The sequence below is a fragment of the Folsomia candida genome, unplaced genomic scaffold, assembly GCF_002217175.1.
Source record: "Folsomia candida strain VU population unplaced genomic scaffold, ASM221717v1 Fcan01_Sc027, whole genome shotgun sequence".
NCBI classification, from domain to species: domain Eukaryota; kingdom Metazoa; phylum Arthropoda; class Collembola; order Entomobryomorpha; family Isotomidae; genus Folsomia; species Folsomia candida.
In genome coordinates, this window is record NW_019091219.1 from 1,139,332 (window position 1) to 1,164,397 (window position 25,066).

Consider the following 25,066-nt stretch of genomic DNA (forward strand, 5'->3'; position numbering starts at 1 on the left):
AAATGCTGGGGTGTTATGTTTAATTTATGTCAGCCCAGTAAGGCCATCTCAAAGAATTATTATAAATTTCAAAACCGACGTGAATAACTGACGCTGACAACCACACCCCCTGAGGGTATGGTTTTTAAATTTATAATAATCCATTGAAATATTCGTGCCAGGATTTTGTTAACATAATTTAGGTCCCAAGTACCACACCCCTGCAGGGTGTGACATTGAAATATAGAGTATTATATTAGGAATAGCCTCATCTGACTATAATATTCGTACTTCAGGGTCAAGTATGATTTTACATGATTAATTAACTATTTATAATTTTGGAATTGCAGTTAGGCCTTTTTTATAGTTTTTATTGTGCACATAGGCCTTTGTAGAAATAGTACGACGACATGTTTTATTAAAACTGTTCACGAGCAGGGTGGTTTCTCATGATTTACATTGGCTCGGTTATAAACGATCGGAGCCAAGCCTACGCCAAGCCGACCTGGGTGCCTTCGAAATTCGACCAGATTTTTGTTCTGTAAAATACCGCTGCAGGGATTAGTATTAATATTCAAATTTTTGGAACTCGTGATCTAAATTTTTAAGGGAAAATTGTCGTACTTGAAAACTCGGAATATAAAACCTGCAACATTCCTCAACTAAATATTGAGGGTATTCGTTATTTCTTCGTATCCGTTGTATCGTAAAATAGTTTACGAAGATAAAACAAGGGGTCAGGTTTCGTAAAAATCGTAAGCGTAGTAACGCGATTTTCGATGACAAAATCTTACGACGCTTACAAAATCTCGGCAGCGTCGTAAGCTATTTTACGATACGAAGAATACTAAGGATACGAAGAAATAATGAATACCCTCATTATCAGCTTTTCATCAAGAAAGTAATAATTTCTGAATTTACATATTTAAGTGTGTAAAGCACTGCAGAATCATCGCTGAAATTTTGAAGATTATTAAAATATTGAGGAGAACCCGCCCGCCATAGGGACTTATTTAGGAATACTTTTACCAAAAAATGCGTCATCTTCCAAAGGACAACTTAAGGAATTGACTCTATGATAGAACACAACTCTTCTCACCCCCTCAACCAATTTTATCCCTTGAGCATAATAATTGTCTGCGATCGTATGCTCGAGGTACTCCTCAGGCGTGAAGTCGATCCCAAGCAGGGTTTCCTTACAGCCCGCCGGAACCATTGGCAGGACCGGAAGTGGCGGTGATTGCCGTTGGTCGAGATTATCGTCCCTTTTCTCCGGTCTCTTTCTCACCTCGGAGGGCAGCAGACTACTCGCCAACCAACCGCCACCTTCAGACGGAAAGAGGGACGGATTCAGTCTTATTGTGGTGCGTGGGTCCGTCACGTACAACAGGATATCGGGGTCGAGGGGAGAAGGAACTGGGCCAACGTTAGGTTCCTCGGCTGATCCCATTAGATCCGATTTCTCACTTTTACCCGATCTGATTACGTCAGGTTCATCGTGTGCACCTGGCACGCGGAGATGAGATGATTGGCGTTTTTCTTCGGTACGCAGATCCGGCTTGTCTTCCTCCTTAAGCGAGGAAAGTGGGTCAATAGATACTCCTTCGTCTTGTAATTTCGCCTCCGTCTCGTTGGAAATTTGGTCTTCACGGTCTTTTTCGAGTTTAACTACTCGGGTAAATTCTGGCTCGGGCTTGTCTAATTTGTTCCCCTTTGTTTTGTTTGGTACAGTAGAAGAATTATTCTTGATGGGTGGATAAAATTGTGGAGGCTGTGAATTTGACTTGAAATGTCGTGGTCTTGAAGTTGGAGAATTGATCCGTGCTGGCAGTAAAGTTGGCTTGACATATGGAGGAATAGAAGTTGGCTGCACAGGGGGAGGAAGTGAGGTTGTCTTGGCAGCCGGATGCATTGAAGTTGAATTGATCCCAGGTTGGTGTGAATTTGAGTTACCCCATGGCCACTGTGAATTTGGGTTACCCCATGATGTCTTTGAATTTTGGTTACCCCATGACCACTGTGAATTTGGGTTACCCCATGATGTCTTTGAATTTTGGTTACCCCATGACCACTGTGAATTTGGGTTACCCCATGATGTCTTTGAATTTTGGTTACCCCATGACCACTGTGAATTTGGGTTACCCCATGATGTCTTTGAATTTTGGTTACCCCATGACCACTGTGAATTTGGGTTACCCCATGATGTCTTTGAATTTTGGTTACCCCATGACCACTGTGAATTTGAGTTTCCCCATCCTGGCTGAGAATTTGGGTTTCCCCACGGATGCTGTGAATTTGGGTTATCCCATGGTGGCTTAGTACTTGGTTTGACCCATAACGAAGGTGAAGTTGGACTAACGTATGGTGGTAGTGAACATGTCCTCACTACGGCTTCAGGTTTTCCCTTCCTTCCCCGTTGCGCCTGGGCAAACATCATTTCCGTTGCCCGACGCATTGCTTCTAAGAAGGGATGTGGCGTTGTGTGATCTGCCATTTTAGGCTTGGCCTGGCAGGCTGACATTGGGACCGTTCGGACCACTATTACCGGCTTTATCAACTTTACTGGCCGTAAATTTGGGTAAAAGTAGGAAATAGGTGACCGTTTTACAGGTTCAGATCCATACGCGGTGGCGCCGATTTGATTCAATGTCTTTATTTCCTCGACAAGCGGAAAGTTCTTGGCCTTGGAAAGAATGACCTTCTCCAGTGTGCAAAATTCGGAACTTATTTTCCAATCCTTGTTTACTATCTCCTTCCCCAGGGGACCAAACTTCCCGGTGTGGTCGATCATCACCATTATTTGATGCAGTTCGAGTAAACTCTGGAATTAAAGAAAAACTGTTTCATTATAGAAGGAGTGAACTTCTGGCTAAATGTAAGTATTTAGTGAGATATGTATATTTTTAATGTGCAATATTAATTCATACATAAGTTTCATTCAGATCAAATTATAAGGTTGAAAAATATAACAGAATATGAAAGACATATATATTTATGTGAATGTGTTGAAACTTAACTGTGTATAACTTTTGACATAAATTCCGTGTTAACATTAGTGATTCAGAAGTTAAAACCGATTAAGTTAATAATACATACGGTTTAAAAATTCTCACATATCAAATCGAAATTACAAATTTGGTATCTGAATCGTTCAATTTTTCATAGTACATCCTCTGTATGTTCTTTCATTAAAGGTGAACAACAAACCTTGGCGTGCTGCTGGATGCAAAAAGTGAAGAATTCCTTCATTTTTCGACATATTTTAGTGGGAAGGGGGCCCTTTTCTTTGTGCAGGATATCAGCGTAAGCCCAACAAAGCATGATCCATTGTCTGCCCTCCACTGCAGGCTGTACATAAAAAAAATAAAAATTTACCCTCTAAAGAGTATTATTCGCGACAACAAAATTCACTAATTTTATGGCATGCTAAGATTGAACACAGATCATGTTCATTGTGCGACAGGAGCAATTATATATACCGTGGTTTTAATAAAACTCAAAAAAAGCCAGAAAAAAATCAAGGCATACTGAGAAACCTCAAAATGTTTTGGAAGAAAATAATAAAATTTTACAATCCTTTAAATCCCTCAAAATGACGACAGATTTTAGAAAATAGTGAAAACATACGACCAGATTTGTTAACTAGACAAACATTTAAGTTTAGATTTAAAAAAAAACTTGGACGAAGAGTTGCTGAAAATTTTTTGCACAAAGTTGTTGAAAGAGTTTCCGCAAGTTACGTGAAATTACGTTCTTTTCGTTCTGCGACAAAAGATCCATTTGTTTCTCCATACTTACTTTCCCCACCGTGTCCTCGAGGTATCGGAGACACCTAAATTTATCCAGATGACTCTCGCCCGTGGTCAAGGCGACTAATTCCCTAATTTGGATGGATTCCGATGTGATGCAAATGTTACACGGCGTTACACCTTCAACTTTGTTATGTTTACAATCTTTACAGTTTAAACTAATGTAGTCAACTCGGTCTCTAAATTCGCCCAAGTTTTGTTTCGGTTTCATTCTTATGCACACTTTGTAAATATTTACACACTTTTAAGGGCAGGGCTTTTGCAGTGTAATTATTTAAATTATGTAAGTTAATAATTTCTGAAGTGTGTAAATGTACATACGGATTTTTTTTACTTGTGGAATATGTGTTTAGTTAGATATTAGGAGATTAGATAGATATATATCCTTGCCCTTTGGGATCAGGGCACTTGTATGTAAAATACATAAGTAAGCTGAGCTGGGATGATACATATTTACATATATCCAGATTCAAGACAGCGTTCAAGTGTTACAAGATAAGTATGTAGAAGTTTATGCATGCCCAAACCTTATGTGTCAAATGATACATAAACATGCATACATTAATACATACATACATAACAAGCATGTGAATGGTTTCATACATATGTATGTGCGTACATACATACATACGTAGGTATGTATGTATGTACTTGCAATGGTTAAGGAGTTGGGCCCGTTCTACGCAACGGAAATAAATAATATGTCGGAATTAAACCATATCCAGTACGAGTAGCAGCATACATATTTACATATGTGCATACATACATACACTGTTAAATGTCTGGCAGAGTCACATATTTAGATACTCCGTGTTGGTATTGATTTGGTACCAGACCCACTTACTTAACTGGTAATAATACATTGTCCATCATGACGATCACTAGAATCCCACCATCCGCATCCAACGTCGACGAAATGTTAAAAATTTAAATGTGTTTAAACACATTAAAAATATGAAAACAATTCTCCTAAAATAAAGTTTTGAATTTTGAACCTGAAATTTTTCCAGTTTTTTCAAATTTAAAAAGTGTACCTGATGTAATTTAGGTTATTTTTTGATGCCGTGATGCGTGATGTTCGTCCATAAGTTTGGCCAAGCAAGAAAGTTAGTACCAAGCAGTACTAACTTTCTACCAGATTGGCAGTAAATTGAGTGGTACATTTTCTTACCACAACATTACTGAACGGTGATTCCCGTTATAAACAAGCCGGCAGAGTCACATATGTATGTATGTATGTACATAGTCCGATCGGTAATGATTTAATACCAGTTTTCTAAGAGTGTACATAAGTATTTAAGAAGTAACCACCCATTGAAACACTCTGCAAAAAAAAACGAAGCGGTCTCTTTACTTCACTAATGCTTTATTATCAAACTTATAGTTGAGCGGAATCCTATCACGCGAAGACTTTGTCTGTCTGTCCATCTGTTGGTCTGTCAGTCTGACTCTTAGGTATATAATATACCTAAGCACTCGAGCGACGAGAGGTCGACGCCGCCGATCTCAAGCCGCCGCGCCGCCATACCCCGATGCATTTTGCGCGCCGCCGCGGGCGAGAAATTTGATTTCCTATTCCAGCAACATTGCGACGCCGCACCGCGCCGTCGCCGCCGCCGAAACTTTGTCGGCGTCGACCTCTGAGAGTGACAAAACGTTGATACTTGTTTTCATATAAATATATACATGCATATGTAACCGTTGTGATTCGTGATTGTGATTTTTGGTCGCGATTGGTTGCGACTGTGATTCCTACCAAAACAATCAATTCCGAAATCATAAATTTATAAGCATTTTGTCCTTCAGCCGACAATACACTGTTAGAAATCTATCACGCAAGTGTTGCGTTATCGGTATTAAACTTGCTACTGTTCGGTACTAAACTGAACCCGTTCCGTAAAAATATGCTATTGATACGACACAACTTTAATACCGAGCTGCATATTCTTACACACTGAACATCCTAAGTATTATTTTAATACTGGATTGCTACATAAGAGTCTAAGAGCAAAATCATGAGGTCACAGTAGCCCTTGGAAGGGTTAAATTTTGTCCATACACAAAATGAATGATGCAAATTAAATAGAAGGACAAGGGGCACAAATGCCGATCTGGGGCCAAGACTTTTTATTTTTTAATTTTGAAGATTATGATGGTATAAGAATAAATCAGTGTGCTATAAAATAAAATAAAACAATTGGGAACTTTCGAAAGAATGACGGGAAATTACAAGGGATTATTTAGATTGTAGATTTAACCGATCAATAAAATTCGTCAAATTCTAAAAAGTCAACGTATGTATGTATATTTGGAATTCATGAATATTTGAAACTATGCAATCGTGTCAAGCTTTAATCACTTAAAGCGTTTGTCTTGCATCATTCGAACAAAGGAACCTCATGCACTGTGCGATCTCGATTTCCTTTCAAATAAATATGCAGTCTTAATTTATAGACAATGAACTGAAACTAAAACTTTGTCACAGAAAATGGGACTTACATTCTTTCCCAATGTTTGGCTGCCAGCGGTTGTCAAGGTTGACAAATGATCTTAAAAGCATTGAGGAAATGGCAGAGTTTGGTGTGCAACTCTCGCCAAATATTTCGCGAAAACACGATTTTGCACTGCACATTTTTCAGGTTTGCTAAATATCTACACAATATCCATAAATTAAGATTATCTGTAAGGAAATCGCGACGGGCAACTTTGGGTTCCCTTGTAAGTGTTGAATAATAAATAAATAGTTTATTGTCACGATAACGTTGCTTAACAACTATTTTAAACTGTGGTAGTGTTTGTAACTTATTTTAGAACAACGCTTTGCACTTTATATTATACCCTGGTGGAGCAACAGGTCGTCCATTATGTAATATGCAGCCCAACCGGCCGTGCATACATAAGTATTTGAACCTTAGTTTCAAGATTAATCTTATTTTGATCCTGGCAAACGTGTAAAAACTGTAGTTTGGCAGAAATTTCAATTAAATATTAATCCTAGTAATAATAATTTGCGGAAACATAAATACATACATACAGGAAATTCTATATAAATTCAGTGTACCCAAGTAGCCAGAAAAACAACGAATTTTGAGGTGATAATAAATATCTCTCATTCAATGGTGATTAAATCAAGCCCTGCCAGTAACAATTTATCCCCGCTCGGCCAAGGTTTATAACTATGCGGTAATGCACCGTCTTCTCGCCGCATGGAGACGATTAACACAAAGTTTTTAAGAGTTATCCTATGAAATTCAATATACTACTTACCATATTTGTATATGTAGATTATCAGGAAAACTTAGCAATTATCGGCTCACAGTTCCCGAATATTTTGAAAAGTTAACATTCTCGACCCTCTATTTAGTCATGTCTCTTATCCTCCTAAGTATTTACGCCTTGCCCTTAATTGCGTTTGCTTATTGTACCAACCAGGGTACTATTGATATTGATATTACCTCATAATTCTCCAATTCTAATCTTTTATGCGATTTGCAAATTTTTTATGATGGCGTCAACTTCTTAACCATTGCCTCTGACCATGTCCCCGTCAAAACAGTGTACACGTCCAACTATTCATCCCGCATTCAATGGAGTTTAGACTATCCGAATGTACAATTTCCCTCCATTGATATCCTACAATCTCGCCTTCCTCCTTGCAAGTTAACCTTTCTAGTAAGTTCCTTCTTCACCGGAGGTACCCAGGCACAAATGACTCCGTCCAATTTGGAGAAATGGCTAACCTTAACGTCAAAATATCACCTATTTTATCAGAGTTATTTCCCATACCACAAAGTATACTTACCCTCGAGTGATACGTTCGTGGTTCTTATCTATGCGCGAAAACGGGAAGATTTCGATCAAGACGTACGTAATCACGTAAGTAGCTACATCTCGGATCCCAGGTTTGTCCAACTAAGCGTCCTGTTTGTTAACCAAGAGAACTATAACTTGTGTCATATTCCGATACAAGTATGGAATAAATTTCAGTTGATAAACTGCCGATTTATCGATAAACATAAGAAGGGAAACGCTCTTGATATCCTCCTCGATAACCAAAATTATCCTAAGCTTATCAAATGTTGCTACAAGGTGCTAATTGGAGAAGATATTCATATAAAATACCTGGGATCGAATAATCCATTCGATCGTGGCGTTAACTACTCGATAACGAATTTTATTCAAACCGTAGTTAATGAAGCAAATATTACCGTACATTTCGAACCTAGCGCGGGCCATTGTGGGGCATCTGAAGAATTAACAATAAACCCACTAATATCCGAGCTTAATTGGGAATCAGTCGTAATACTAACAAAGCTTAATGGTTACACATATTTATCCTGTTACTCTGACAAGTATGTGTCATTTCAATTTTACGTTGCCCCTTTTCAACCCGCGACGTGGTTATCGTTAATTGTTTCCTTATTTGCGGTGATAAGCGTTTTGACACTGACTATTAAGTGGAGACGCTACCAATTTTCCACACCGGTTTGGTTATACGCTTGGGGGACTTTATTCGCTCAATGTTATATTCCCAGGATGAGGATTCCCTACTTTCGCATCGTTTTTAATATTTGGTGTCTTATGATGGTGATTTTATCAAACTGCTACACTGGATTGATTACGACCGAATTAAATTCGCCATTTCCTTCCTCGCATCCGGAAGTATGGGAGGACCTCGTTTGTACCAGATTACCCAGGGAAAACAACTCAACATCGACATACCACATTATCAAACAGTTTGGTACATACGTGAATAAGTTAATAAGAATTCTACAAACCCGTGAAGACTTACCCATGCCTGAGCCAGATAATTGTTTCCATCTGTTATCACTCCCCCTTGGGGATGTCGCTGGTTATCCGATATGGCCCATGTTTGCCTACTTTTTAATTGGCCAGGCTGCCCGTGTGGAAAAAACAGTACTTACAAATTCGTATATGGATAGGCAGCTTCAACGATCTTTAAACCTGTTAATGCCACAGAATTACCACCATACCCGAGATTTTAATTACAGTAAAAAGTACAATGATACGACCGAGTTACGGAGAAGTATTGAAAAGGAAGTGGTAGATTGTGGAAAAAAATCAGTTTTCATTTCGCATGAACATCTTCTCGATGACGAGTACCAATTTTTATCTAAACATTACGCCGGAAAGAAGTTTTACAAGGGTAAAGGCGTCATTGGTGGAAGTGATTTATTCAATGGATTAACTTTCTCACTGAATTGGAAGAATTCCCTTTTAGTGAGATATTTTTCGTATTTGATGGACACCGGAATTTACTGACGTATTGAGAAAGAATTGGAAGAGAGGAGATTTTTATTTAGAAAAGCAGCAGTTACTTTCAGTAAAGTCAATAATGGGGCTGTTCCAATGAGTTTGGAGGGAACTATTGTCACCGTGTTTGTATTGGCTGGCTGTTTGATTGTAGTGGCAGGAGTTGTGTTTATGCTAGAAAAGAAGGGAAGGATCGGGCAATTTTTAAAATATATTTTAGACATGATATGTTATTCGTTGGCACGTAGTAAACATCTTCGCATTGCAAACTTTGCATCGTAAACTAACTTAAGTAGGAAAGATGTGAAACAACTGATAGATTCAGACCTATTTCTCGGAGAAAGACATAGATTACATTTTATTTTAGACAGAATATTTAAGTCTCGCCCATATCAACTTTGTATCGCGTCGACACGGACACCGGATCATTGTAGTACTAATAAGACTAATTCCTGTCATCGTCACCAGAAACAACTTAAAAACTAAAATTTCGACCGTTTCATCCTTTGACCTGCTCCACAATGAATTTTAATCTATTGAATAAATTATATGTTGTCATCAATTGCGACCAGGTTGTGAAGAAGCTTCTCGCGCAAATGCATCTAATATCGTTTACTTGATCTCACGGGGCAAGGCTAGTTTATAGAAATAAGCTCAACAAAGGTCATCGAATCAGTGAAATTACCAGGTTTTATTAAAACACACTATCTACTGCTATATACAATTGCACGGAAATTTCAATAAAAATTGTACAACTTCCTACAAAATTTCATTCCCGTCTTAATTTACTAAGGAGGGGAGCTTGCGAGGTTGATAATAACAGATCTCGATGCCCTTTGGATATGTGATAGGGTCTCATGAGTGTACTAAAACCCTGAAGTGGTTTGACTCCATGGCCACATTTGCGCCCGCCACACCCACTCAAAAATGCCCAAAAAACGCTTTCACTCCAGTTTTCACTCACTCAAATCCACGCCAGAAATCCAATTTTACTCGGATTTTGAAATTTCTTTCACCATTACGCTCCAAGATAGTTGCTTTCTTCAATTCCATATCAAACTCAATTTTGCTGATGATTATTTCGCAGGAGTAATTTGAGTTGTTGATTACTACAACAATCCTCATTCAGAATTTCAAATTTTAAAAATACTAAAAATTTCGAAAAAATTGGGTTTGATATTGGATTGAAGAAAGCAACTATCTGGGAGTGTAATGATGAAAGAAATTTCAAAATCCGAGTAAAATTGGATTTTTGACGTGGATTTGAGTGAGTGAAAACTGGAGTGAAAGCGTTTTTCGGGCATTTTTGAGTGGGTGTGGCGGGCGCAAATGTGGCCATGGAGTCAAACCAATTCAGGGTTTTAGTACACTCATGGGTCCCTATCACATATCCAAAGGGCATCAAGATCTGTTATTATCAACCTCGGAAGCTCCCCTCCTAAGGAGGAGAGCTTCACCACCTGCCCCTTTCAGATCTTGATATGCTTTGCATATGTGGTAGGGTCCCATGAATGTAGTATAACCCTGAAGTGGTTTGACTCCATGGCCACATTTGCCCCCGCCACACCCACTCAAAGGGATGAAAACCACAAAAGTTACCAACTTCAAAAATTAACCAAAAATCCAATTTTGATCGAATTTTGATCAAATTTACATTTTTGTAATCCCAGATACTTGTTTGATCATATCCAGTAGCAATCTCCCTTTTTTGAAATTTTCGAAATTTTCGGGCTTTTCGGGCTGATGAATTATTCGAAAAAATTCAAAATTTCAAAAAAGTTGAGATTGCTACTGGATATGATCAAGCGAGTATCTGGGATTACAAAAATGTAAATTTTACCAAAATTCGAGCAAAATTGGATTTTTGGCGAGGGTTTGAACAAGTGAAAACAGGGCTTTTTTCGTGTTTTTAGCGCCTTTGAGTGGGTGTGGCGGGCGTAACTGTGGCCATGGAGTCAAACCACTTCAGGGTTTTGGTACGCTCATAGGACACTACCACATATCCAAACCACATCAAGATCTGAGAGGGGCAGGTGGTGAAGCTCCCCTCCTAAGTATTGGGCACACGTAAGAGTAATTTTCATCATGTTCATAATATGACTACGACTTCAAAAAATTATCTGAACATTAACATGAAATGATTAAAAAAAAGGTGAAAATCAAACCTAATATATTTCGCTCAGGTAAATATTTACGGTGGCACGAGCACCGAAGCAAAATGTATGTGTAATGGCGTAAAATAGCTCTGGTTTAAATGCCTCTGCAATAATCAAGTTTTTATTAGCAAAGTAATAATTTTTATTGACACGGGTACAAATTGAAGCTACAGAAGAATCACTGTAATTTCAAAGATTAAAAAATAACGATAGTAGCTCTCCCTACACTTTCTTACAGATCGTATATCTCAAAAAAATGTTTCGTATTAGAGAAGCCCACCTACGAAATTGTCTTCATGATAGAACACGACTCGCCTAACCCCATCAACCAATTTGATCCCTTGAGCATAATAATTCTCTGCGGTTGTCTGCTCCAGATACTCTTCAAGAGTGAAATCGACCCCGAGCAGGGTTTCCGTACAGCCTTCAGGAACCGTTGGGAGGACAGGAAGTGTTGGGGGTGGGTCGAGAACCTTGTCCTTTTCTCCGACCTCTTTCTTCCATCATAAGGTAGCAGACTACTCGCCGACCAAGAACCACCTTCAGAAGGAAATAGGGACGGATTCAGTCTTAGCACGGTGTGTGGGTCCGTCACGAATAATAGGATGTCAGGGTTGAAGGTAGATTCAGGTGATACTGTTACGTCCGGATTGTCAGGTGGGCTTGCGTCCATAACATCTGGTTCGTGGCGTGGATTTTTGCGCTTTGCATGTGTTTCGTGCCGTGCATTTGTGCGCTTTACATCCGGCTCGTCACGTGGACTCGACCACGTGGCACCCATTTTATCACATGAATCTGCCTCTCCAATTTCTCGTTTTCTTGGAATTGTTGAATTTCGTCGGGATTGCACTTTTTCCTCGAAATCTACACGATTCTTTTTCACTGCGGAACTCTCGAAATCAATCGATTCCTTCTTGCTCAATGATTCCCGCCATTCCGCGCGCATAATTTGGTGATCCCTTTCTGCTATACGGATAGCCTCTAGCTGTTCCTTGGTCTTTGTCTTGGTAATATCGGGCCTCGGTATTACCGAATACATCCGGTCGAAATATGATAAGGTGGACGGTTTCGGACGTACCGCGGGGGAACGGGGGATGGGTTTGACCTTTTTCACTTCCGGTATAGGTATGTCCACGTGCCGCACGTAGTTGGGGTAAAAGTCGTAAATCGACCGTTTGACGGGGTCCGATCCATACACGGTGGAGCCAATTAGATTCAATTCCTCGATTTCTACTACATCCGAAAAAGTCTTGTCTTTGGAAAGTATGACTTCCTCCATTGTGCAGACGTCGGAATCTGTTTTCCCATCTTTCATAACTTTTTCCTTCTTACCCAAAAAATACATAGTACCCCCGCGGTTGGTCGTCAAATTATTTACAGTGTGCATCCTCCATTTGTACTTTTAATCTGGGTGAGTAACAAACCTTGGAGTGATGTCGGATGGAAAAAGTGAAAAATTCCTTTGCATTTCGACGTAGCCCGTATGGAAGGGGGCCCTGGTATTTGTGCAGGATATCGGCGTAAGCCCAACAAAATACGATCCATTGGTTGCCCTTCACTTCAGGCTGGAAAAAATTACCAAATTCAACGTTTAACGAGCATTAGAAAATGCATTAAAATGGAAATTTATGTAAAAGTTGAATTAAACTGAAAAATCCAGAATTTAACATTGCATCATATTGAGAAATATCCTAATTTTCGGCACGAAAAGTTTCAAATTTAAAATATTTAATCGGGTCCCTATTTTGAGAAATTGTGTATTTAAAATTTGTCAAACAATTTTGGAAAATTTACACACCCAAAATTTATGTACACAGCAAAATTTACTTAATTGTTGTGTAATCCTCTACTTTTTTTACTCAATCTCGTCGCAATTTTCCACAACTTTTATTTACCGTGTAAGCTTAATTAATTAATTAATTAATTAATTCCATTTTCTCCTCGAGGTAACGGAGACATCTTTTCATATGCAGCTGACCCTCGACGCTGGCCAAGAAGACTAATTTCTCAATGTGGGTAGACTCCTGCTCGTTGGAATTGTCACCACTCGGACCTTTGTTATCTTGATATTTTAAGTTAATTCGGTCAATTTGATCTTTAAATTCTCTCCAGTCTAGTTCGTGCTGCATTATGCATACTTTTGAAGCCGGGTTATGTATGTACTTTGATGGATTGGGTAGAACACCCAGCAGCTCAGACCAGAGATCTATTGCTGACTCTCCATTGTATACGTGCTACCATGGCTGTTTCCCTGCCTGTCTCTCCGCTGTTATTGTAGCAGCCAAGATTGCAGGTAATTTAACTGACTCTGCGGATGAACGAAGCCGTATAGACCCTACACTCGCGTTATTAACCCACAATGATCAGACCCACATGGTCAGTATAACCCCATATGGTTATTACACGGCACGCTTTCACCCTCGAGTCGTCACATCTCGCCAGCCAGACCATGGTATAAGCACCTATTAGTTTCAGCCCCTTTGGATGCGAAGACATACATAGATAAGTTTGCCTGCCCAATCCACTCGACAGATCCGCAATAGCTCATGACGGTGAGCCACTGGTTCACTCGTAGGGCAGCCAGCTTCTCCCAGAGCAGGTTGGTCACCCATCCTGCCCCTTGGTTGGGTCATAAGTGCTTAACTTGAGTTCGGCAACAAACCAAAGCAACCACCTCACCAACGCTGGCTAAGCCGGGTTATATTTAAGTTAAATTAATAATTTCCGAGGTATGTATTTGTGTAAAGGCATGGATTTTTTAGGATTGAGGAACATGTGTTTATGTATGTATTTATATATGAGCAGATTTACGTATGTCCGGAATCAAAGTGGGGCTGGATTAGTCCATATTTCAGTAAAGATTCAAGATAACATTCAAGTATTACAAGATGTGTAGAGGTTTGTGTATGTACAAGCCGGTTAAAATACCATGACGCAAATGTGTATCTACATAATATGTAGATATGTACACACACACACACATACATAACAAGCCTACGAATGGTGACATACATACAAATATGTATGTGCGTGCGTGCGTGCATGTAATGATGAAGACATTGGAGGACTTTCTATGCAACAAAAATATATTTGTCGGGATGCAAATGATACGACGCCGAGTAGCAGCGTGTTTACATACATAGGTATGGATCTTTGCAGGGTTCATATTTGTGTAGGGAGTTGATTAAAGTGCCAGAGTTAAGTAGTCATACCATATATATAATGCACTATTGTTTGATTTTCAATAGAAAATGTCTGCTGTTTGGGTTTAAACAACTCTCCCGTTTAAAAAGGTTCGATTTGAAATCACGTTATAATAGAAATGTCAAGAGTTTTGGCAACAAAATTTCAAAACTACGTCCAAAATGGTGGAAACAAAAAATTCGAAATCTTTAACCGTTGGCGGCTTCATCCCCGTGGCGCCGTGACCTTGCAACCTACAATGTCATTTTCGAAATCATGTGCACTTCAAAAATTAGAAACACTTCGGCGAAAGCCGCATATTTAAATTCGAGTCTGTTATTTATAAAGTTATAAAGTTATTATGAATACAGACGGACGGACAAGACATTTTTTCCATAAATGTATTTAGCTTTGCTTCACTCCTTAATAAATATGAGAGTAGGTTGTTCGACTTGATCTGATTTCGGGAGGGTTGGTTGCCTTGACGACGCGAGGGGAAGAAAGAAACATATTTCCCTGATTCCAGACCCTCTTTTTTTCTCCCCCAGTCTGAATCTCCCCTCTTCACCTACACGTCGTAACGCATCTTGACATTTTACATTCTTCTGAGTAAACATGGGTATCTTTTAAGCATCCTGACGGATCACTGTTTCTAAATTTTTGTTGTCGTTGCACGTAAATAACACAGAATTCAGACTGGATGTAATGTTTAAATGGGTAAACTTGTTTTTAAGAGTGCAAGGCAAATAAATACCTCACCTGCAAATTTTGCTTCATTTCCAGCAATACTTCTCGTCGCGTATGCATAATCAGGTGTCAAAGGTCGGGCAAATCATCACCGGTGAACATTCATCAAATAAAAGAGGAATTCTTGCAAGTGGGTGATTAATTTATATTTTTGTGTCTCAACTTTCCCGACTTCCATGTATTCAAATAAGGATAATTTATAAATAGACCTATAACTTTTCCAACCTGATTAAAAAGATATGAAGTAAGAATTCTGATTTGTGTATTCCATAAGAAAATAAAGATGAAATAGGTCAAAAATCATAAGAAAAATTACATAATTTCTCATGGAACGAAAAACTCAAAATTCTAGCCAATAAACTTTGCAAGCATACCAATTATCGATTTTTAGACGAACAAAATCTAAGCTTTCAAATAAAAACGCACAGGAAACAGGCTTCAAAATCAAAGGCTTATTTTAATATATAGAAGAAGGGAAAGTTGAGACACAAAACCCACATGCAATTAACCATTTAATCGACCGAAATTGCAAAAAAGGCAAACACCATGAGGTCCAATTGTGAATAAAAATAGTTGAAATTACGCATTACGTTTAACATGCCTCTTAAAAACAACAAATGCATTTTGTAAATATGCATCAAATTGTTTGTAAGATTTCAAACCAAATATTCAAAAAGGTGCACAGCATGCAGTATTTTTAATGAGGCATGTTATTTTTGTCAGAACTGCATTGAAATTCCAAACGTTAAAATTTTGATAAAAGGTCAAAATTAGGAAAAAAATCTTTTATTCTCTTTAATTCTTTTATCTGTTCTATTTTTTACATACATAGATAACGATTATCTCGATCTGTGCACATTTCCCATCTTAATTAATTTGCACATTGTGCAATTGCATTTATTTATGCATACATTTTACATGTCTACTTCTGCAAAAAAAACAGGTTTACACAACTCTTCGTTACCCTTCACAGTTGAACCTTGTTTCATCTCCAGCTCAACTTAACAAAGCAGTTATGTGATGAAGTAGATAAAAACAAGTCTCATCCTCCTCGCACGAGTCATGCCAACAAACAAACTCACGTCCACTTGACCATGCGAAATGAGAGAGTGCAAAAAACACATCAAAGTCAGCATCTAACACAATGGAGTTTTTTACGCCAAAAATTTGCTCAGTCTGCTTAAAAACAGGAATCTTTCGCGTCTCCTCTTTCAGTCAAAATTCTCCAGTTAAACGGAGAGAATTTCTTGGTTTCTGTGTAAACCTTGCAAAAATAAAAATGTTGCCTTTCCAAAAATTCAAATTTTTCTTTTCTGCAATAATATGCTTAATTCTGGTGGAAAATTATTGTCCAGTTTTTGGCCACAAGTTGGACCTTAGTGACGACGTGAGTGTCACTTGGAACTCGACCGACCCTGTCTGGTTGACCATGGAGATGACCGTGGTTGGTGGGGGGTACGTCGCGGTAGGATTTTCTCCGCAGGGCGCCATGACCGGGGCAGACATGGTGCTTGGTTGGGTCGACAAGGATGGAGTGCCACATTTGATGGTGATTTTTCGAATTTTACATTTTTACAGAAATAATTTATGCATCAATCTTTATACTCAAATTATCTGCCGTGATTTTTATTTTTTTTAATTCTGTTTATGCAAATGATTAGTATTCCAAAAGCAAGTTTTATTAACATTTTTTTCTTCAAAATCGGTTTTTATGCTAATTATTTTAGTGTTGCAAAATCAACTTTTATGCACATGCTTATTTTTCAAAATCAATTTGGATGCAAATTGTTATTATTAAAATTAAGATCTATGTATTTATTTAAATTATTAATTAAATTAGGTATCCAGGATCATTTTTCGTTTGTTTTCAAAATTTTGCATATGTAAATGCAAATCATTAGTTTTCCAAAGTCAATTTTTATGCAAATTTTTATTTTTGTAAAATACATTTATGCGAATTATTATTGTTCCAAATTTAATTTTTATGCGAACTATAAGTCTTGCAAAATCAACCTGATGCAAATTCTTTCGGTTACAATACAATTTATGCAAATTATTATACCTAGGATCTCTACGGAATTGGGAACACTCGTCCACGCCACGATGAAAGACAGGACTACGAGCTCCTCTATGGATCTGAGACTGATGGAAAGACGACAATACGATTTCGTAGAAAATGGGACACCTGCGACACAGCTCATGACATGGCTATCACTGTAAGAAAAACTAAATTTTTGCATCCTATGTAGCTTTTACGAAGTTTACGAAAGTGTCATGAGTTTTGACATTTGGAAAGAGAAGCAACATATCCCACTAACACAGAAGGATTTACAGTGGGGAGCAAATTAAATTGTACGGTACAAAAACTGTTCTATCTCGCATATTGATGAAGATAAGGGCTTGAAAATTTGCAAGGTAGTACCCCAGAAAGATTGTCGTCGGATGCCGTTCCTATTTTTGAAAAATCTCAAAAAGGTCAAAGGTCACAATTGTTGACCCAAAAGCTCATTTTTCAACTCTTACAGTGATTTTTTTCCTTGGAGGCTTTATTTTTTAATCGATGGCTCAACTCAATGTGAACATTTTGATATCTTGTTCAGTTCTCTACGATTTTTTTGAAGAAAGTTATGAATTTTTGAAAAAGGTGAATTTTGCGGATTTTACCAAATTCTCCCATAAGCGCAATGTTAAACTTTTCAAAATTCACTTTTTTCAAAAATTCATAACTTTCTTCAAAAAAATCGTAGAGAACTGAACAAGATATCAAAATGTTCACATTGAGTTGAGCTATCGATTAAAAAATAAAGCCTCCAAGGAAAAAATCACTGTAAGAGTTGAGAAATGAGCTTTTGGGTCAACAATTGTGACCTTTGACCTTTTTGAGATTTTTCAAAAACAGGAACGGCATCCAACGACAATCTTTCTGGGGTACTACCTTGCAAATTTTCAAGCCCTTATCTTCATCAATATGCGAGATAGATCAGTTTTTCTACCGTACAATTTAATTTGCTCCCCACTATATGTATCCTTGTTTGTACACGTACATAATTATGAACGTTTGGAAATTAACTTTGCAAAGTTTAGAAAATTTTACGAGTTACTAATACACGCATGCATTCTCATTTTTTGTTTAAATAGTTGTTACTAGACAAACTTGCCCAGTATTATTTGAATTATAAACAGTTTCGCCTTATTGGGCATGCTTACGACAAAGTCTTCAATATTTAGCTTCGCAAATCGTGTAGCAAGTTTGCGATAAAATATGAGGTAACGGGATTTGCAAAATAGTATGCATATCTTGCTAATGCATATGCATATCTCGCTAATCTTGCAAACTGCCCGTAAAGACACATACTTGCCTTGATGTTACTAATTTCCACGGATTTACATATGTAATTTCCCTCCCTGTTGCAGAACTAATTTTGCAAAATACTTAGAAACATTCTTCGTTGCTGGATAAAAGTTAAAAAAGAAATTCCTTTCCATCAAGTTCATTGAAATCATGCAAATTTCTAAAAACTTTGCCTGTTATGTGCTCAGGTTTCAAGATACCCCTGTTGACGTGAATACGCCGATTACCTTTTAAATTTTTTAAAATGTTCTTAATTCACAGAATGACACGATTCGTTTGATTTGGGCGATGAGTGAGGAGGATCCAGTTTACGACCTTCACCCCAACGGCACCCTGTTAAAGTTCTACCCGAAATACCACGGTGCCGAGCGGCGTGGCGTTAAACGTGTCTATTTGCGAAATTCCGCCCACCACGTCCCATTTCCGGATGCGCCTGGTGAAAACGAAGATAACAGCGTCAAATTTTTTGACATGAAAATGGACAACAACTTGATCGATCGAGAGGACGATATTTATTTCTGCAAAATTGCAAAATTTCCTACACTCGAGACTAAACATCATTTATTCGGGGTACTCCATTTATCGCTAAATACATATTTAGTAATGAAAATTTTGCTTATTTTTAAGGAAACATGCACAAAATTATTTTAATCTGCAAACTTACGTGCGATATAATTTCAATACTTTTATAAAATTTTGCAAACATTTTGGATAATTTGGCTCCAAATTTTTGTAACATTAATCGGATCAAGAGCTTCTTTTTAGTTTGTAGAGTTACTGAGTTTGCGAGTTCATAATAACTGCATGAATAGTAACAGAATGTAAATTATGGTAATTGGAACCCTTCTTGCCACCTTTAATATTTATTTAAAATTTTCCACGCGCATTTAATCGAAACTTGGTACACTTCTGATATATCGTTAACTCCAACTTTTGTGAGCCGTACAAAATTTGGGAATAATTATTTAAGCAGATTTTTGATTTTATATATGGGCGATTTGGGTTTCAGTAAGTTCACAAGGCATTAAGACATTTATTTAATTTCATTCTGTAACAATCCCAGTACCGACCTATCCTTCAACCCGGCAATGAGCGATCTATTCATCACATAATCATGTACCAGTGTGTTGTTGGACCCACGGACGAAAACATGCCGCACTCCGACGGAACTGATGCCGTTTTCCGGAAATTCGTCGACCATCCTGGTGGTCGTTGTTACACGCCAAATATGCCCCCAGAATGGGGACAATATTGCACATCTATCCCAATCCTGTGGACGGCGGGGTCAGAAGGTAACATTTTGCCAGTTTCCCAAATGTGTTAACAAATTCGCTTAATTTTATAAATTTCTGCTTATCTTAGGAAACATTTTCCCCCCAATTGCTGGAAATCCGTTGGAAGAAGGAGGCTCAGTCTACTTCATGTTTGAAATTCACTACGACAATCCATCCCTTTCCACATGTGGGTCACATTATGTCCCGTGAATTTGTAACTTTATAAAGCTTCAAACATAATATTATCGTGTTTTGAATATTGGGATTGGCAAAATTAGCTTATACTAGCCTATAAGCCCGTCTTAAAGACGGTCCACATGAAGTTTTAAATCAACACAACAAAATCATTCGATGAAAGCACCACATGACTGCGGCGATGAACTAATTATAACCAAATTATAATTTGAGAGTAAAACAACATCTAAATATATAAAAACATCGAAAAGGCTGTTCCCTTAAACTTTCCACTACATGATTGGTTGCCAGCTTCCGTAGGACTTTTCAACGTTGCCAAGGAATTTATTAAATGTTTTTAAGGAATTTTTTTTAACGTTTTTGTTTTTTAACGTTGCTAAGGAAATTTTTTTATGTAGCGAAGGGATTTTTTTGAGGTTGCTGAGGATTTTTGTTAATGTTGTTGAAGTATTTTTTATGTTGCTAGGCAATTTTTTTGCGTCGCTAAGGGAATTATTTAACGTTGCTGAGGTTTTTTTAACGTGGCCAAGGAAATTTTTTGACGTTGCTAACCATTTTTTAAATTTTCTAAGAATTTTTTTCTGGTTACCCATAACCACATAACCGAAGATATTTTTCCCCGAAATCGTGACCGAAATCATACCCATAATCATAACCAAAACCATAACCGAAATGATAACCGTAATCATAACCGAAATTATAACCGAAATCATAACCGTAATCATAACTGAAATGATAACCGTAAGCATAACCGAAATTATAACCGAAACCATAACCGAAATGATAACCGAAATGATAACCGTAATCATAACCGAAATCATAACCGTAATCATAACCGTAATCATAACCGAAATTGTAACCGAAATGATAACCGAAATGATAACTGAAATGATAACCATAATCATAACCGAAATCATAACCGAAATCATAACCGTAATCATAACCGAAATTATAACCGAAATGATAACCGAAATGATAACTGAAATGATAACCGTAATCATAACGGAAATCATAACCGAAATCATAACCGTAATCATAACCGTAATCATAACGGAAATCATAACCGAAATCATAACCGTAATCATAACCGTAATCATAACCGAAATTATAACTGAAATCATAACGGAAATCATAACGGAAATCATGACAGAAATCATAACCGAAATTATAACCGAAATCATAACCGTAATCATAACCGTAATCATAACCCAAATCATATCCGTGCTGTGATTGGCGGAGCCAGGAAGCCGGCAGCCAATCAGAATGCAGGAATGTCACGGAAAAATTGACGGGACGGACTTTTCGAAATTATAATATAGATATTATTAATCTAGATGGCTAAATTTCGTTGCAACATTTTGCCAATGTTACAACGCTATTTGGAACGGAAATTTTAAATTCTTCCATTTATGAACATGTTTAAAAAATTTACGATAACTTTCTTTGTACGTTCGCATAAAGTTTCATATCCAAATCTATTAATCCATTTCCTTTCCCATTACTTTTATAGTTAACGACAGCTCTGGTTTCCGTTTATTTTACACGTCCAACCTGCGTCAACACGACTCGGACGTTATCCTTGTCGGCGAAAAAATCTCGCCTTTCCACGTCGTCCCCCATGGCATGGAGTCCTTCACAACAGCAGCACACTGTACCGCCGAGTGCACCCAGCAGGTGAGTATTCATGCACTTTCACTTAATCGACCTATTTAAGGTTTTCAAAATTAGACTATAAACTTGCTAGTATCGTATCGTTACCCAAATTTTGTCTCCTCGGGTGAAAAATTCCACAGTAATATATTTAGCAGTGTATGTGCTGCCTCAGCCCGATTTACTAGTTTTAAAGGAATTTAATTGTCATTTAATCTTCAAACTGAACTTCCACGATGTCTGATTTGAAGTCACTTAAATTTTAAATTTGTTTTAAATCCCTTGCAGACAATCCCATCCACCGGGATTAACGTGACGACCGTCCTTCTCCACACACATCTTTCTGGGAGGAAAATTGTCCTCAAACACATCCGTAATGGTGTGGAATTGGCACCAATTGCACTGGAGAACAACTACGACTTCAACTACCAGCAAGTACGGGTAGTCGACCCTCCTAGGCTTCTTCTTCCTGGGGATGAGCTAATCACCGAGTGCGAGTACAACACCGTTGGAAAAAATAGCCCAGCATTTGTAAGAACACTAACTAATATTCAATAGCCTAAGGTTCATAACTCCAAATTTGCATGATTGTTTACTAGTCTCCAAATTAAATTCCGTTTCTATTAGTCGTTTAGAAATTTGAAAATTTTCAGGGTGGGCTCGGAACTCGAGACGAAATGTGTATGGCTTTCGTCTACTACTATCCAAGAATTCCTCTTTCCGAGTGCAAGACTCAGCTTGAATTCTACTCTTTTCTCAACCCCCTGGGAATCATAAACGTCACTGGCGACATTCTCAATGAAATGGAAATGCCATATGCACCTAGGTACTACGGTTTAACAAATAGTTAGAAATACTACGGTTATTCACAGAGGGGTTGGTAACTTTGTAATCATATGCATTTGTAAAAATATTTCTTTGAAATTCAGGTTACATGTTTTTGCAAACTTAGATAATGAACGTGTTTTTGTTTGGTAAAGGTTCATAAAAATAGTTTTCATACTTTACGGATTTCACAATGTTACCAAGCACTGCTTGCCACACTTAATTTCTTTTCGCGCCGAAATTATTAATTTTCGAAATCCAGTTTTGATTTTGTGACAAATAGCGTAGTTTTTATTTTATATGATTAAGATTTAATAGTGCTGACCTACACACATACTGATTTTAATTAGCCAACAACTTACGAAGATAATTTAACCAACTTAATCAACATATTTATTACTTACTTCAATCATTAAATTTTCTAAAATATATATTTTTCCAGGGAAAACCAATCCACTCAATACCCCGACAATCCCTTTTACCTTAAAAACTCTACGTACGACAAACCACTCAACGCCCTTGACGTCATTTTAATTTCTCAACCAGAACCCACCCTAGCAAACACGGTTGGCGGTGTGATTCGAAACTTGAACTGGACCAAAGATGGGTCCGCCATTGAGAAAGGATGGATATCCGGAAAACGTTACGCATTCTGCACGGGCCAACGCAAACATCATATTCCTCTCAAGGTTTTAAAAAATTAATAATGGACCAAATACCAGGTATTGTTTATGAATTCAAAATCTAAATTTCCCCAAAAATTTCAGGAATATGTAGTCAACCTTCCAACAAACTATGAGAAGCATGTGATCCTATTAATGAAAACTGTTCTGCATAACGAGATAATATTGGACCAAGATAAATACATTAATTGGACATTAGTTAATTAACCACCTAAAGTAATCCCACATAACGGGATAAGAATTATGTAAACAAGCACCACAATCCACCTACGAATCAATAAAACATTCACCAACTAGGTGATAAGTTAGATAATTATGAATATCTATTCGATACTAGTTTAATTTAATTAACTTTACTAAAAATTTTAGTTATTGATTTAAGTAGATCTCAAAATGCATACTTTAATTATGTAAATCATACTAAATGTAGAAGATCATGTTGAGTCGGTCTTTTGCATTGGACTTAAGACTTAAATTTTAAGTGTTTGATTAACCTTCCCCCTTATGAGAACTAGTAGATGAGTACTAGTGTTAGGAACATTATTACATTATTGTAGCTTTCTCGAAATGCTTTCATTTCTCGATTTCTTCCTAATTTCACACTTGGACGAGACTTGGACATATGCATAAAAATAAAACGCATTTACACTCACTCAAAGGAACGACGTTACGATTATAGCCAGAAACAATTGATTCTATGGTCGAGGTCATCAAATTTTTATCGACTTGGTTCAAGTTTACAACCAACGTAACCGAAACCAACAATGAGTTTTTTACCAACTTTATAACCACTACCTGAAAATTAAAAATCATGGTCGTGTTTTTACAGCCATATTTTAGCTTTCTGACTACTTGTAACCGCATAACTTCCAGTAACCATGGACGACATATCTACACGTAACCTAATCTACGCTAATTAACACCAATCTCTTATGCAGAATATATTAAAAATAACATCCAAAATCTGTAACAGAATCATGTGTATATACGTAATTTACCATTACTACATTTTATCGAATCCAGCAAACATACAACGTATTTAGGATCAGGAACATTGACAAATTTCAGGCACACAATTAGACTTATATTTAAATTTAGAAGTCAGGATAGTCAGTTATCGAATAGTCACCCACTTACAGAACAGGTACTCATTTACATGGCACTTTCACATTTGTTGGACAGACTCATTTACAGAAAATATACTCATTTACCGAATAGGTACTCATTTGCAGGACAGATTCATTTTTAGGATAGTCATTAATTGACAGAATATACATATACTCACGCATAGGATAGAGGTCAGACTCATTTGCAGACCAATTTACAGTAAATATATGCACTTAACCGAACAGGTACTCTTCTTCAGGACAGGTACATTCACAGAATAGTTACTTATTTACAGACCAAGACTAATTTAAACCGCAGCCATTTTTGCATAACAGGTACTCATTCCCTTGTTCAATTTCAATTGAAATAAACGCACATATACAACTACTTAAACTCTGCGGCAGGTACCAAATACTAAATTAACATCTACGCATCTAGACAAGGAACTCAGTCCCGCTCAATTCAGCGAGATGCCGACAATGTGGACATGGCCACTTTTCCTCCATCGTCAATGGTCTCCACACGTCTATCTTGGGCTCTGGCATTTTTCCATAGTCGACACCAATCTCATCCTCTTCTTCTTCCTCCTCGTCCGATTCTCCCTGCGAACTGTCCTCCGACCTTCTTATAGTGACCATCGATATCCCACTCATTTCCTCTCCATCATCATCGACTTCTTTTCCTTGGGACGCTTTCTGCATGGAAAATTTCGCCCAGAATTTTTCCTCCAGCCGGATATCTCCCGCCCAGTAAATGACCATCGGTGTGTAAGCCATGTACAGGGTGAACCCAGTTTTTGCGAGGTTTGCAAGGGGCGCGTTCTCCTTCATTT

General features: G+C 37.7%; 2 protein-coding genes across 2 annotated transcripts; one reads left to right on the top strand and one right to left on the bottom strand.

Annotated features, from left to right (window-relative positions):
* Positions 1–861: 861 nt before the first annotated feature.
* LOC118438831 lies at positions 862–4,179 on the bottom strand. The gene is made up of 3 exons (XM_035859613.1): positions 3,778–4,179; positions 3,187–3,327; positions 862–2,800 (listed from the first exon to the last, which is right to left on the bottom strand). Exons 1-3 carry the CDS (start codon positions 3,997–3,999, stop codon positions 989–991), a joined length of 2,175 nt encoding a protein of 724 aa, XP_035715506.1. The 5' UTR covers positions 4,000–4,179; the 3' UTR covers positions 862–988.
* Positions 4,180–16,359: 12,180 nt separating this feature from the next.
* LOC110859670 (DBH-like monooxygenase protein 1 homolog) lies at positions 16,360–23,447 on the top strand. The gene is made up of 10 exons (XM_022108642.2): positions 16,360–16,697; positions 17,215–17,364; positions 18,762–19,070; positions 19,564–19,792; positions 19,863–19,961; positions 21,480–21,643; positions 21,908–22,150; positions 22,273–22,445; positions 22,887–23,133; positions 23,212–23,447. The coding sequence occupies exons 1-10, from the start codon at positions 16,428–16,430 to the stop codon at positions 23,332–23,334; spliced, it is 2,007 nt and encodes a 668-aa protein (XP_021964334.2). The 5' UTR covers positions 16,360–16,427; the 3' UTR covers positions 23,335–23,447.
* The last annotated feature ends 1,619 nt before the right edge of the window (positions 23,448–25,066 follow it).